The sequence below is a fragment of the Podarcis raffonei genome, chromosome 4, assembly GCF_027172205.1.
Source record: "Podarcis raffonei isolate rPodRaf1 chromosome 4, rPodRaf1.pri, whole genome shotgun sequence".
Taxonomy (NCBI): domain Eukaryota; kingdom Metazoa; phylum Chordata; class Lepidosauria; order Squamata; family Lacertidae; genus Podarcis; species Podarcis raffonei.
The window spans coordinates 6,813,324-6,827,313 of NC_070605.1; the positions used below are offsets into that span (position 1 = coordinate 6,813,324).

The window sequence follows — 13,990 nt, forward strand, 5'->3', positions numbered from 1 at the left end:
TTTTCAGCATATTTTTTATGCTGAAAAAGCCCCCCTCAGCTTAAACTTGAGTGAGGCAGGCAGCGGCGGCGGGCTGCTTGTTCTTCCTCCGCCGCTGCAGCCACCACCAGGTTTGTGGTGTGGTAAACCAGCTTATACTCGGGTCAATAAGTTTTCCCAGTTTTTGTGCTAAAATTAGGTGCCTCGGCTTATATTTGGGTATATATACTCGAGTATATACGGTATATTGAGAAGCAAGGCAGCTAGTAAGCCTGATCTTTATTAACTGTTGCAACAGGCTGCTCACTGCCACACGCAGGAGGCAGGAGGAACCGAGAACAATGGTGCGCCAGCCCCTATATAGACTTTTGAATTTGCCCACCCTGTCGCTCAAGACCACCCCCGAAAACATCATACATACATCACAGAAGGGGGCGGTCTACAGCAGAAATCCTGTCTGCCAGGATATCTGTTAATGGTCACTGATTGCTTTACCTGGGCAGCCTGGCCATTCTTTTGTGATGGCAAATACTTTTACTTTGTGACTCCAGGTCACAGGCTCACCCTGTTCATACACACATAAGCCCTTCAGACAGGTAAGCAACAGACAATGGGGAGGTTTTCCCATTTCCTTCCTTCTTGCAGAGAAATATTTGAGGTCAATTTGGGAGAGTCAAAATGGTTTGGGAGAGTCAAAATGGCTTCAGGATTGCTCTCCTGTACTATTTCAGACACATGGTTTATATACTTATGTATGTGATTGCCTCGTACGTTTATGAACATTTATTTTATATTTGAGAACTTAGAATTATTGTAACACGTAACATTAGCCATGGTGCTTGAAGCTATTGCCACATTGGAGGCTGGCACTGCCTGCTGCGGGAGTGAGTTCCAAAGTTCCATTGCGCACTGTGTGAGGTTCTTCCCTCTGAATCTTCCAGCATTCAGTTTCATTGGATGGCCCCGCTTGATGAAGCACACACTCTTCTCTTTAATAAAGGTAAAGGGACCCCTGACCGTTAGGTCCAGTTGTGGCCGACTCTGGGGTTGTGGCGCTCATCTCGCTTTACTGGCCAAGGGAGCGGACATTTGTCCGCAGACAGTATTTCCGGGTCATGTGGCCAGCATGACTAAGCCGCTTCTGGCGAACCAGAGCAGCGCACTGAAACGCCGTTTACCTTCCCGCCAGAGTGGTACCTATTTATCTACTTGCACTTTGACATGCTTTTAAACTGCTAGGTTGGCAGGAGCAGGGACCGAGCAACAGGAGCTCACCCCGTCGTGGGGATTCGAACCACCGACCTTCAGATCGGCAAGTCCTGGGTTCTGTGGTTTAACCCACAGCGCCACCTGCGCCCCTCTCTTTAATAAAGCAAGCCCCAAATGACCGGAAGGCGGGGGGGGGGGAAACTAAACAGAAGCTGAATTGACTTCAACCCACCCAGTGAATTACCTGGAAAGGAACTCACGAAAGGAGATAATTGCGCCATCCATTCAAGGCTCCATTCTCCAGCCGTCCCCCTTTCTGCCACCTCAATTGCCTTCCATGTTGGCCTGAGGCAGGAAAGAGAGAAGGAAGGGGCTGGGGGCTAGCAGGGCAGATGTGCAAAGGGAGAGAGGCAGGGAGGGAGGAGGGAGCTGAGAGCAGGAACAGGCTGCTGTGACAAACAGCCCAGGCTCCTGGGGGAGCAGGGTGAGGCCTTGCTGGAGGCTGCCCATGGCGTTCATGTGGCAACCCAGCCCCCTGGGGGGTTGGCAGGTGGGTCCTGCTGCGCTCCTGCCCCTGCCAGGGAAAAACAAGAGATCTGCACAGGCAGAGGGCTGGAGAGGAAAGCCTGGAGGAGAAGCCAGACACCTTCTTTTCAGCCAGGCCTTCCCTGGTTTCGCTCTGCTGGAAGGAGAAGGACCTGGAGCATCCTTTGCCAGTCACACCTGCAAGGAGCTGGCACGTCTGCCCTGGGCAAGATGGCACTGGAGTTCGATGGAATCACGGTAAGTGCAGAGCAGGGAGGGGGGCTCCCCAACACTTCATGTGTGTACATACAAACATGTATGCTTCCTTGCTGTCGGCTTCTCTACTAAGATTGTCTGAACTACTTGTCCAGTAGTTGCTGGACTGCAACTACTGCAGACCTTGGTGCCAATCCAAGGAATTACTCTTACAGTTGTTTCTGTAGCGAAAGGTAGTTGCTCCCTTGCCAGTCTCTCCTGCTCCTGCTCCTGCTCCTGCATCCTAGCTCCTGCTTCAACGCCCGGCTCCTCCTGCCCTTGGGCTCTACGTGAGAGTCACAGAGGTCCTTTGAATGTGCACAAAACAATAAACCTTTTTATATAAAATTTCCAATACATTCAGAAAACATAATAAATCCTTAATTGTCATCCACATTCAATTGCAAGATAAAACATATGCGAAGGGACTTGACAGGAAGTCAAAATTGAAAAGATTTTGTAAGATAAAAGGGGGGGGAATATTTATTTTCATTATTATTTTGTGTGTGTGTGTTTTGTATGGGATGTTTGGGAGGAAATAAGACAGTAAATAACAAATAACAAAGTATTGATGTACGTAATTTTTATTTCTCAATTGTACAATTGTATTTTGTGGTTAGTATGGTTGTAATGTTTTTTGTAATATAAAGTCATTCAATAAAAATTATTTAAAAGAGAGAGAGTCACAGAGGTCCTGCAGCCTTGCTTTTTAGCCATCCTGCACGAAGGCTCCCTCTCCATTGCGCCGCCGTTTACTCTTGGGTGCTAAATGGCCGGCAGCAATGCAAACCCTGATGCGGCAACAGCTCTGTCTCCTTTGCTATCCCCCACCCGGATAATGCCTCTTGGGCACCCTGCAGGCGTCTCCGGATAGCAGTGGAGGTGCTCCACTCCAGATGCAGCCGTCTTAGCTTTGTTACCTGGGCCTTTTCTGAGTGGCTGTCAGCAAGCCCCCCCCCCTTGCCTTCTTCCTCACAAGCAGTTTCCCCAGGGACTCATTTTCAAATCCATTTGGCCCTCCTGTGCCAAGGCAACTCCTTGTGAATTCAATCGGGCGCAACCGAGAGGGGAAGTGGAAATGGCAAGCAGAAAGCGAGGGACTTAATTACAGAAGAGGTAATGAGTTGGGGCTCTGGGGAGGCAGGGAAAGCACCTGGGCCAGGTTGGTTCTCTCCATCGCCTTTTGTGACGTGAGCAATTGCAGCAAATAAACACGACCCCTTAAGGCATTTTGCCAACCGGGTGCCGATGACATCTGGCTGGCAGGCTGGACATCTGTCCAGAAAAGGTTTGTTCTAAGTGCCATCTGGTGGGAGCCCGATATCTGCAGCACTGCTGGCCACAGAGCCGAAAAGGTCTGACTCAAGATCCAGATGTCAGCATCAGTTTCCCTCGCTGTGAAATCTCCAACCATCTGCTCTGCTCTTCACCCTCTTCCCCATGCTTCCGTCCCTTCTGAGAGCCGTGTTACGTTTTTCCATTTCACTTTTAAATTGTATGCTACCGCGGGTGGCGCTGTGGGTTAAACCACAGAGCCTAGGGCTTGCCGATCAGAAGGTTGGCGGTTTGAATCCCCGCGATGGGGTGAGCTCCCGTTGCTCGGCCCCAGCTCCTGCCAACCTAGCAGTTCGAAAGCACGTCAAAGTGCAAGTAGATAAATAGGTACCGCTCCAGGTAAATGGCGTTTCCGTGCACTGCTCTGGTTTCGCCAGAAGCGACTTAGTCATGCTGGCCACATTGCCCGGAAGCTGTACGCCGGCTCCCTCAGCCTTTAAAGCAAGATGAGCGGTGTAAGCTGAGAGTTGGCCATGAATGGACCTAATGGTCAGGGGTCCCTTTACCTAAAGGTGCAGCATGGGCTAGACCACCTCCTTTTTTCCTTGTTTCCTGGGTCAAGACACCCCTCACCCAGCCCCCAGCTCCTGCCTTCATCCCTCAGCCCCTCTGCTTCCAGACCTGCTCCTTCCCAGTGTTATGAGAATTATAAGGTCTAAGATACAAAATAAATGTACCAGGTAAATACATACACAAATATATAAACCACATGTCTGAATCAGTACAGGAAAAGTCCTGAAACCATTTTGTCTCTCCCAAATTGACTTCATATGTTTCTCTGCAAGGAGAAAGGAAATGGGAAAACCTCCCCATTGTCTCTGTGCTCATAAATCCTGTCTTAAGGGCGTATCTGTGTATGAATAGGGTGAGCCTGTGACCTGGGTTCAGGAACTGAGTATTTATCATCACAAAGGATACGCCAGACTGCCCAAATAATACAATCAGTGATCATTCTCAGGTAACCTGGCAGACAGGTTTTCTGCTGTAGACTGCCTCTTCTGTGATGTATGTATGAAGCATTGGGGTGGGGGTGGTCTTGAGCTAAAAATCTTTCACTATTAAGTAGAGTGTTGACTATAAAGATGACTGTATTACCAAGAATGTTATTTTTGTTTCAATCGATTCCGGTGATTGGCAAGACAGATTGTTTCAATGCATGGCAAAAATATATTTCTTAGTATATTTGGCAAGGGAAAAAACAGAGAATAAAAAATATAATATTGATAGATGCAAAAGAAAGAGAAGGTTTTTCCCTGTCTTTGTTGGTTGAAGGAATAGATAACATTAGAGAATTCACATATTCTATATATTTAAAGAAGATGAAATAAATGAGCAAATTAAGTTAATTTGGATATGCAGAAGATATTAAAAATAAATTTAAGAAACCGCAGAAACAGGGTGAAGGAAGTTAAGTTTTGAAATGTCAAAATGATTGTAAAATTAGTGAAATGTATAAAATTAGTGAAATGTATAAACTTGAAAAGTATAAATAAATAAACGGGGAAAAAGAGATTGACCCTTGTTGTCTTTCCATCCACTCCCTTAGCAACCCGATTGGAAAGAAATCGTGAACAAGAAGTTGAAGTTCCCGGAAGGCCTCCTCAACGCCATCCAAGACGGGCAGCTGATGAAGGTCCAGCAGCTGCTGCAGGTGAGCGACGGGATCCTGAGGCAGCTGGATGAGGCCGAGGACCGGGCGTGGCGAGAGGCTCTCAACCTGGCCATCCGCACGGGTGGCGAGGAGATCACCAAGACGCTGCTGCGCATTGTCAAGTTTGACTTCCGCCAGATCCACGAGGCCTTGCTGGTTGCCGTGGATACCAACCAGCCCACCGTGGTCAAGCTGCTGCTGGACCGCCTGGACCAGGAGAAAGGCCGCAAGATGGACATCAAGTCCTTCTCCTCGGCCTTGTTTGACAACTCCATCGACAACTCCCGCTTCGCCCCGGGCGTGACGCCCCTCACCTTGGCTTGCGAGAAGGACCTCTACGAAATCGTGGACATGCTGATGAAGAAGGGCCACGCCATCCCGGGGCCGCACAAGGTCTCGTGCTCCTGCCTGGAGTGCTCCAACGGCCGCAAGTTTGACCTGCTCAAGTTCTCGCTTTCTCGCATCAACACTTACAAGGGCATCGCCAGCCGGGCGCACCTCTCCATCGCCAGCGAAGACGCCATGTTGACGGCCTTCAAGCTCAGCCGAGAGCTCAAGCGCCTCTCCAAGAAGGAGCCCGAATTCAAGGTCTGTCTCTGGCCGCACCCACCGTGTAGGTGTCAGGGACTGGACTGAGGAGGAATGGTGGGAGGCCCCCACCAAACCTTCCCAAGGGCAGGAGGACAGTGTTGATTTAGAACAGCGGTTTGCAGAGGGTATAGTCCAGAGGGGGAAAGCTGGGAAATACTGGGTGAGGAGCAGCTAGAAAACACCAGGAGAGAGACAGCTGGCAGATTCAGTGTCCTTGGATGGCATTCCTGACCCCCCTTCGCCCACGACTAGACGGGCTTTGAGAGTGATAGAACAGAGAGCCCAGTGGCAACAAGCTCAGATTACCCAATGTTGGAGTGATCTAGATTAATGTGGACTGAGAGGGTAAACCTTTTACTGGGAGCAACGCCATTTCTAGAAAGATATGCCTTCCTTTGTCACTTGCTGTGATTATTAAATACTGTAGATTCTGGCGTATAAGACGACTTTTTTACCCTGGAAAATCCTCTAAAAAGTCGGGGGTCGTCTTATATGCAGGGTATGGGTTCGCTGGGCAGCGGACGGTGGGCTCCACGCCGGGAGGAAGCCGTCCAGCGAAGCTGGCTTAGCGTCGCATAAGACTGGGCATATAAGTCGACCCCCCCCCCCAAATTGGCAGCTGCCAATCTGGGGGGTCGTTTTATACGTCCAGTTGCCTAATATCTATGGTAAATTGGTAAGAATGCTTGATCTGCTTATTTACTGCCACCAAGGGAGGGATCCGGTTCCCCGAAGCCTGACAGTAGGTCAAGGTGGGGAACTTCTACGGCCCTCCAGGTACTGGTGGACCACAACTCCCATCATCCCTGAACATAGGCCATGTGGGCTGGGAGTCCCAACAACATCTGGAAGGCCACCGGTTGTTCCTCAGCCCTGACACTTGACGTTGCATTTTAATTCCACAATATTCACATCACAAGCCTAATTCTTTTAGAGGAAGAAGTTGGGGTTTGGGAGTCCATGTAGACCATGCTATGCATCTGGGCAATTCAGATTCTGCACACAGAAAAGCCGTTCTCTTCAGAATTGGGCTGGGCCCTCGTGCCGCCCTTCTGAGTCGGAGCCAGACCCTTCCTTCCTTGACTCTGCCTTGTCCTCCCGTCCAGCCCGAGTACCTGGCCCTGGAGCAGCTGTGCCAGGAGTTTGCCTTTGAGCTGCTGGGAATGTGCCGCAACCAGAGCGAGGTGACGGCCGTCTTGAATGACGTGGCGGATTCCTCGAATGACGAGGAAGAGGAGGACCTCGATGACCAGGCCTTCGAGGAGGGGATCCCCAACTTGGCAAGGCTTCGCCTGGCTGTCAACTACAACCAGAAGCGGGTGGGCTTGTCAGAGGAACATGGTCTGGGGGTAGAAGGGAGCAGTGCCGGATTTAAGGCAGTGTGGGCCGTTCTCCTGCACAGGGCGCCGAGCCAAGGGGGTGCAAAACTATGGCGTAGCACGCTTGAGAGTATGCACAGAATGGAGAGGGGGGAGGGTGCCAGATTTTGTCCTTAGGGCACCATATTACCAGTGTCTGCTGCTGGTGGAAGGAAGGTCTTGCGGTGGGCAGGGGGTCTCACATACTGCCAGCCACAATGGCCAGCAGCATTTTCCGTTGTCAAAGATGCCATGGCACTTGCGTTCTGGTTTTGGACTTTCCTTTGGGGGGGCCCTGGTTGGCCACTGAGAGAACAGGATGCTGGACTGGATGGGCCATTGGCCTGATCCAGGAGGGGTTGCCGAAACGTGCGGAATCAGGTTTGAGAGAGCTGTTGCTTGTAAGCTCCTCGTGGTTTCCTAGCCTCATCTGGTTGGCCACAGTGGAGAAGTCTTCAGAAACCGCCCAAAGCACCTTTAAGACCCCAGTATATCTGTCTGTCTTGCCTTTCATAAACCAACAACCTTATTCAAAAGTCCATCCTGCCTCTTGTGTTGGTGTCCATCTCATGCTTATACTGGCCATATACAGTGGTACCTATGTTTAGGAACTTAATCCATTCTGGAAGTCCGTTCTTAAACTGATACCATTCTTAAACTGAGGCACACTTCCCCTAATGAGGCCTCCCACCGCAGGTGCCCTTCCACTGTTCGGATTCCATTCTTAGACCGAGGTAAAATTTGCAAACCGGGACGCTACTTCCAGTTTTGCAGAGTTTGTAAACCGAATTGTTCGTAAACAGGGCTGTTCTTAAGCTGAGGTACCACTGTAAACCTTTAAGGGGTTTTCAGAGCCATTCTTAATGAGACCCTAAACAGCAATGGAAAAGCTGAGGAAGCGTAGATCCCTTTTTCAGCCGTGGGCTGGTCCACCGTCCCTTAGACCATGTGGGGGGCGGCTGGACTATATTTTGGGGGGGGGAATGAACGAATTCCTATGCCCCTCAAATAACCCAGAGATGCATTTTAAATAAAAGCACACATTCTACTCATGTAAAAACACGTTGATTCCCGGATGATCCGCAGGCCGGACTGAGAAGGCGATTGGGCCGCATCCGGCCCCCGAGCCTTAGGTTGCCTACCCCTGGCTTAGAACCAGGAGAGACCTTTTCATCTTATTTCTGTCATGAATTCTACTCAATATTGATCCAGAGCAGAACTCCAATGTATAGTTAGCAGAGTAAAAACTTAAACACGTTGCAGGATTCCCAAAAAATAGACCAGAGGCAAATGTATTTCATCCAGCAGAGCTTTACTGCTACTGAAGGCAGATGAGCATCATGGTCCCAAATTCAATACATTCAGGATTGGCACTGTCCATAAGAAATCTAGTTGCAGCAGACTTAACTTAAACTTACAATAACTTATAATAAGATACTAAAATTTAACACTAAACATACTGTGTACAGAATAGCACAGCGGAAGGAAAAGAGATAGAAAGAGAAAGTGAAACCCAGGCTCCTTCTGGCCTTACTTTTATAGTCAGCATCACCTTCACAGAATAGGTAAAAGAACCAGTTTAAGCCTGCTGTACTCACAGCTTCTCTGAAGGAATAACCCAAACACAATGAACCTTGTGCTTGTTTCTTTCACACAGAGAAGCTGCCAGAACCCTCTTGAATTAATTAGAATACACCAGTTCCGCAGAACTGGCAAAAATGACAGACTACGAGAAAAAGACAACAGTGACTTTGACAAAGAATGGGAACCATTTATATTATATTTGCAGAAACAAAGAAAGTCTATAGACTTGATGGCAGGATTTAAATAAACATTCACATCATTAGTATTAGAAAATGTGTAGAAGATAGAGAAATATGGTGTACTTATTTTCATCTTTATGTTTTTAGGTTAGATGTTATTGTATAAATATGTTATTAGTATTTTTTCTTTTAGGAGGGAGCAAAGTGGGTGAAAGGGACGCAGGTGGCGCTGTGGGTAAAACCACAGTGCCTAGGACTTGCCGATCGTATGGTCGGCGGTTCGAATCCCCGCGGCAGGGTGAGCTCCCGTCTTTCGGTCCCAGCTCCTGCCCACCTAGCAGTTCGAAAGCACTCTTAAGTGCAAGTAGATAAATAGGTACCGCTTATAGCGGGAAGGTAAACGGCGTTTCCGTCTGCTGCGCTGGTGCTGGCTCGCCAGAGCAGCGATGTCACACTGGCCACGTGACCCGGAATGTCTGCAGACGGCTCCGGCTCCCGGCCTCTAGAGTGAGATGAGTGCACAACCCTAGAGTCTGACAAGACTGGCCCGTACGGGCAGGGGTACCTTTACCTTTAAGGTGGGTGAAGTGAAATAAATCAGAAGTGGAAGTTGGAGGAAGCCCAGGAGGAGAGGGAGGAAGGAATGCATAGTAAATGTCATGGATATGAGATGTATGTAATGAATGAAAAATAAAATTGAATATTTTTTTTAAAAAAAGAATTAATTAGAATAGGAAAGATCTCTGCACATCAGATCAATACTTTCTGCGGTAAGAAATGCAAACTGACAATTCCCCTCCCCGCAGTTTGTCGCCCACCCCATCTGCCAGCAAGTGCTGTCGTCCATCTGGTGTGGGAGCCTGCAGAGCTGGAGGGGCAGCACCTCGCTCTGGAAGGTCTTCGTCTCCTGTTCCATCTTCATGGGGATGCCTTTCCTGTGCCTCGTCTACTACGTGGCCCCCAAATCCAAGGTGAGGGGTTCGTGGCCGAGCTCCTTTCTCGGCCTCCACAACAGACAGATCAGCTTTATTATTTATACCCCGCCCATCTGGCTGGGTTTTCCCAGCCAATCTGGGTGGCTTCCAACAAGAGATTTAAAATAAATTAAAATTAAAAATACATTAAAATTTAGACTACAATTCCCCAAACACCTAGGGGCATCAGCTTTTGGGGGGGCTGATGTACGACCGTGGTGTGTGTGCCCCCTCTTTAAAACACTCTGTGCAACTCACTGTGTGTGATCTCATTCCTCCTCAGTTTGGCAAAATGCTGAAGATCCCCGTGATCAAGTTCCTTCTGCATTCGGCCTCGTATGTCTGGTTCCTGGTCTTCCTGCTGGCAGAGTCGCTGGTGCTGGAGTACAACAGCGAGACCTTTTCGGGGCGGAACCAGGACATGTGGGAGACGTCGCTGCACATGATATGGGTGGCAGGTCTGTGTGGCCCAGGTCAGACAGGCAGGGGAGGGCACGGATGTGGGCAGGAGATAATTCTCCACTACCACCTTGAGGGCAACCCGGTGTTAGAATTCCTGCTCCGTGATTGCAGTCATGGGATTGTTGTCTATCACATGTCTGTACAGTGGTGCCTCGCAAGACGAAAATAATCCGTTCCGCGAGTCTCTTCGTCTAGCTGTTTTTTCGTCTTGTGAAGCAACCCTATTAGCGGCTTAGCGGATTAGCGCTATTAGCGGCTTAGCGGCTATTAAAGGCTTAGCGGCTTAGCGGCTAAAAGGCTATTAGCGGCTTAGCGGCTTAGAAAAGGGGGGGGGGAGCGAAAAAAAATCGCAAGACTCGCAAGACGTTTTCGTCTTGCGAAGCAAGCCCATAGGGAAATTTGTCTTGCAAAGCAACTCAAAAACGGAAAACGCTTTCGTCTAGCGGGTTTTTCGTCTTGCGAGGCATTCGTCTTGCGGGGCACCACTGTATATGTTTTGACTCCACAGAGTTGGAAGTGATGGAGACAGGATGTTTGTGTCACTGTGTTCCATGAAGTAGAACTATTGTCCTTTGTCTCTTTGCTGTCTGATGCTAGAGAGAGGGGAGCCATGTTGCAGTGCTCCGTGTGTGTTTATATGTAAATAAAGTAGATTAGCCGAAATGCTGAGTTGCTGAGGTCTGTCACGCAAGTTGCAAAGACTCCACAGATCCCTAAGTGTGCCGATGTCTGTTGGCATCGGTTGCTGTGATGTTTGGGCTGAAGAAAGCTTATAAAGCTCCTGAAAAATCAATCAGGAGGGAGGGAGCATACCAGTTAGGCATGTGTCTCTGCCAGGGTCCTACTCGAGTGTAGGACGAGCTCCTGACACCCGGATCCCTCAGTCCCACACTCTGTGTGGGCTATTATGTGTCGTCCGGGTAAAGATCTCCGCTTAAAAGAGCCAGTGTGGTGTAGTGGTTAAAAGCGGTAGACTCGTAATCTGGTGAACCGGGTTCGCGTCTCCACTCCTCCACATGCAGCTGCTGGGGGACCTTGGGCTAGTCACACTTCTCTGAAGTCTCGCAGCCCCACTCACTTCACAAAGTGTTTGTTGTGGGGGAGGAAGGGAAAGGAGAATGTGAGCCGCTTTGAGACTCCTTAGGGTAGTGAAAGGCGGGATATCAAATCCAAACTCCTCCTCCTCCTCCTCCTCCTCTTCTTCTTGTAAAAGGAAAGCATTCAGCAGGCACTGGAAAAAAAACACAATAGAAATGGCACCTGCCTGATGTGTGTCAGCTTCAAGTTGCAGAGGATAGGTCACCACACTAAAGACCCAATTTCTGTATGCCACGGACGTCCAACTCCCAAGAGACTGCAATCTACTCCCAGAATAAAAAACTTGTAGGGGGCGCCAAGGTTATTTTGCTTTGGAGGGCGGGGGCTAGGCCACAAATCACTCACCAAAAAATAAAGCATGCAGCGATAACTTTGTATTCCATTTTTGCAATCGTGCACGAATGAAGGACAGAGCGAGGGAGTAGGGCCGGATGTCCACACACACCCTACGGAGGAAAATGAGCCTGCGATTGACCACTATCACCCGGGGATCAACCTGTCGATCGCTTTCGACCGGTTGGACATCCCTTCTGTATGCCACACAGAACAGACCAGCTGATGAATAATATTTTAAAAGCCATAGATTAACAAACTATGGTTTATAGGCCAACAAAAAATAACTTCACATTGTGGTTTGCTGCCAGGAAACAAGTCATGGATTGGGCTGGGTTCCCACATTCAGGGCTGGGTATTCCCATTCAGACAAACAATCGTTAGTATGAAGAAGCCGTGACCTTAGCGTTATGGGCAAACAGAGACAAAGAGGGTAAGCTTAAGTGGAGAAAAAGAGTTTGAGAAGAGGCATCAGAGGTTGACGGATGTTCTGCCCCTGGCAGTACTCCCAACTGGGTGATGGAGTTCTGGCCAAGTCAGGGACACCAGTTCACATACCACTGGGACCACGTCCAGGTTCAAGAAACAGAGTCAGGTCAGGTTCCAGCAGGGCAAAGTCAGTCCAAGCAGAGTGTCGTCCCAAATAAGCAATATCAGGCAAGGCAGAGGTCAAAACCAAAAAGGCAAAGAAGCAAGAGAGGTTGCCCTCTGGATAGTTTTCAGGGGAGCCTAGGCTGGAAGTCAGACAAGGCAGGCTTGAATGTTGCTTCAGCAGCTGGACAACCCAGGTGGAGCCTCAAAGAGGACGGCAGCTTCCTCTGAGCAGCCATCCCTGATGGGCAAAGCCTCTGAAAAAGACACAGCCTGTTTTAGGAGCTCTTGAGGCTGGGTCTCCACTATGGTCTCCTCTTCAGGCCAGGGAGGGGCTGGCATCACAGACCACCTGAGGAGCCCGAGATGTCAAAAGACTAGCTCACAGGATACACACTCCTCCTCGCGGCCCGAGATGTCCCCTGAACCCACGGCCTCTTCCCCCAAGGATGGGGATCCAGAGCCCTGGGCCATGGCAAGGACCAGCCAAGGTTGCCCCTCCTCCAGCTGTGCCCAGTGGTGGGTTTTGATCCCCTGTGCTTTCCTCCTCCAGGTTTCTTCTGGTTTGAGTGCAAAGAGGTTTGGATCGAGGGCTTCCGCAGCTACCTCTTGGACTGGTGGAACTTCCTGGACATCGTCATGCTCAGCATGTACTTGGCCTCCTTTGTCCTCAGGCTCCTGATATTCTTCCAGGGCCGTGTTTTCTGTCTGGAGAACAAGGAGTCTGCAGAATGCCGTTACTACACGAAAGCGGGTGAGCACCTCCCACAAGCTGGGTCTCGTTCCTTCTTCTGCGTTGGGCACTAACTCCATAGGTGCATCGGCTTGTGAGTTCGATAGAACATTAATTAATAAATAATACCTGGCTTTCTCTCTGACATGCTGGAGGCATGCTGCCTGGAGGCAGGGAGGCACTGAGTGCAAAAGCACTTCGCCTGTTGGTAACCCTCCAACGCTGCCAGCGGTTCTTCTGTTCATTAAGAATTTAATTAGGATTAATGTACAGACACCTGCTGGTAATGATGGGACAAGATAAAAACCGCCGAATTGAAAAGCTACAAGGCTGTACAGATTTAAATCGGAAAGAAGACTTTATTCGATCTAAAGGATGGTATGTGTGTGGGGGGGAGCCAATGGCTTTATTAATGACTTGGCAACCCCCTGAGAATACTACTACTAATAATAATTCATACAGCAAGTGAAGATGAAGGGAGTCAGGAGTATAGATATGGATTGCAATGACAAACGGAACTGTGGGAGGAAAATAAAATAAAATAATAATCTTAGGCATAAAGGATCAATTTATTAAAACTAATACAGTGGTACCTCGGCTTACAGACACTTCAGGTTACAGACTCCGCTAACCCAGAAATAGTACCTTGGGTTAAGAACTTTGCTTCAGGATGAGAACAGGAATTGTGCGGCGGCAGCGGGAGGCCCCATTAGCTAAAGTGGTGCTTCAGGTTAAGAACAGTTTCAGGTTAAGAAAGGACCTCCAGAACGAATTAAGTTCTTAACCAGAGGTACCACTGTACCTCACACAGGAAGAAGAAAGGAGAACTTCACTAGCGAACTTATAAAATATTAAATGTCTTAACACGAATTGAAGTCAAATCATTGTAGCTGTGGTATGACGGATTTTATCAAGACTGGATTTTAATTGGACTGAGCAATAGTTTGGAAGCAGAATTAAAGGGAATTAGTAGACCTTGAAGCCTGAGGGGCCACGTAAATTTTATAATTGGCTATGTGGTTGATTTGTATTTGAATTGGCATTGTAATTTGGTTAATTGAAAATGAATAAGAATTATTTACTATAATAATGGACTGGGTCTGATGGGAGTTCAGAATGTCTGGAGGGTCCCA

The 13,990-nt window shown here is 48.8% G+C and overlaps 1 protein-coding gene across 1 annotated transcript in view; it reads left to right on the forward strand.

The window, feature by feature from the left end:
• The first annotated feature begins 951 nt into the window (after positions 1–951).
• The window catches only part of LOC128412212 (short transient receptor potential channel 2-like), a 28,356-nt gene continuing 15,317 nt past the window's right edge, over positions 952–13,990 (forward strand). The window contains exons 1-6 of the mRNA XM_053385086.1: positions 952–1,971; positions 4,850–5,542; positions 6,652–6,864; positions 9,473–9,637; positions 9,924–10,098; positions 12,678–12,878. Coding sequence (XP_053241061.1) covers positions 1,945–1,971; positions 4,850–5,542; positions 6,652–6,864; positions 9,473–9,637; positions 9,924–10,098; positions 12,678–12,878 — 1,474 coding nt within the window. The 5' untranslated portion in view covers positions 952–1,944. The remainder of the gene's footprint in view (positions 1,972–4,849; positions 5,543–6,651; positions 6,865–9,472; positions 9,638–9,923; positions 10,099–12,677; positions 12,879–13,990) is intronic.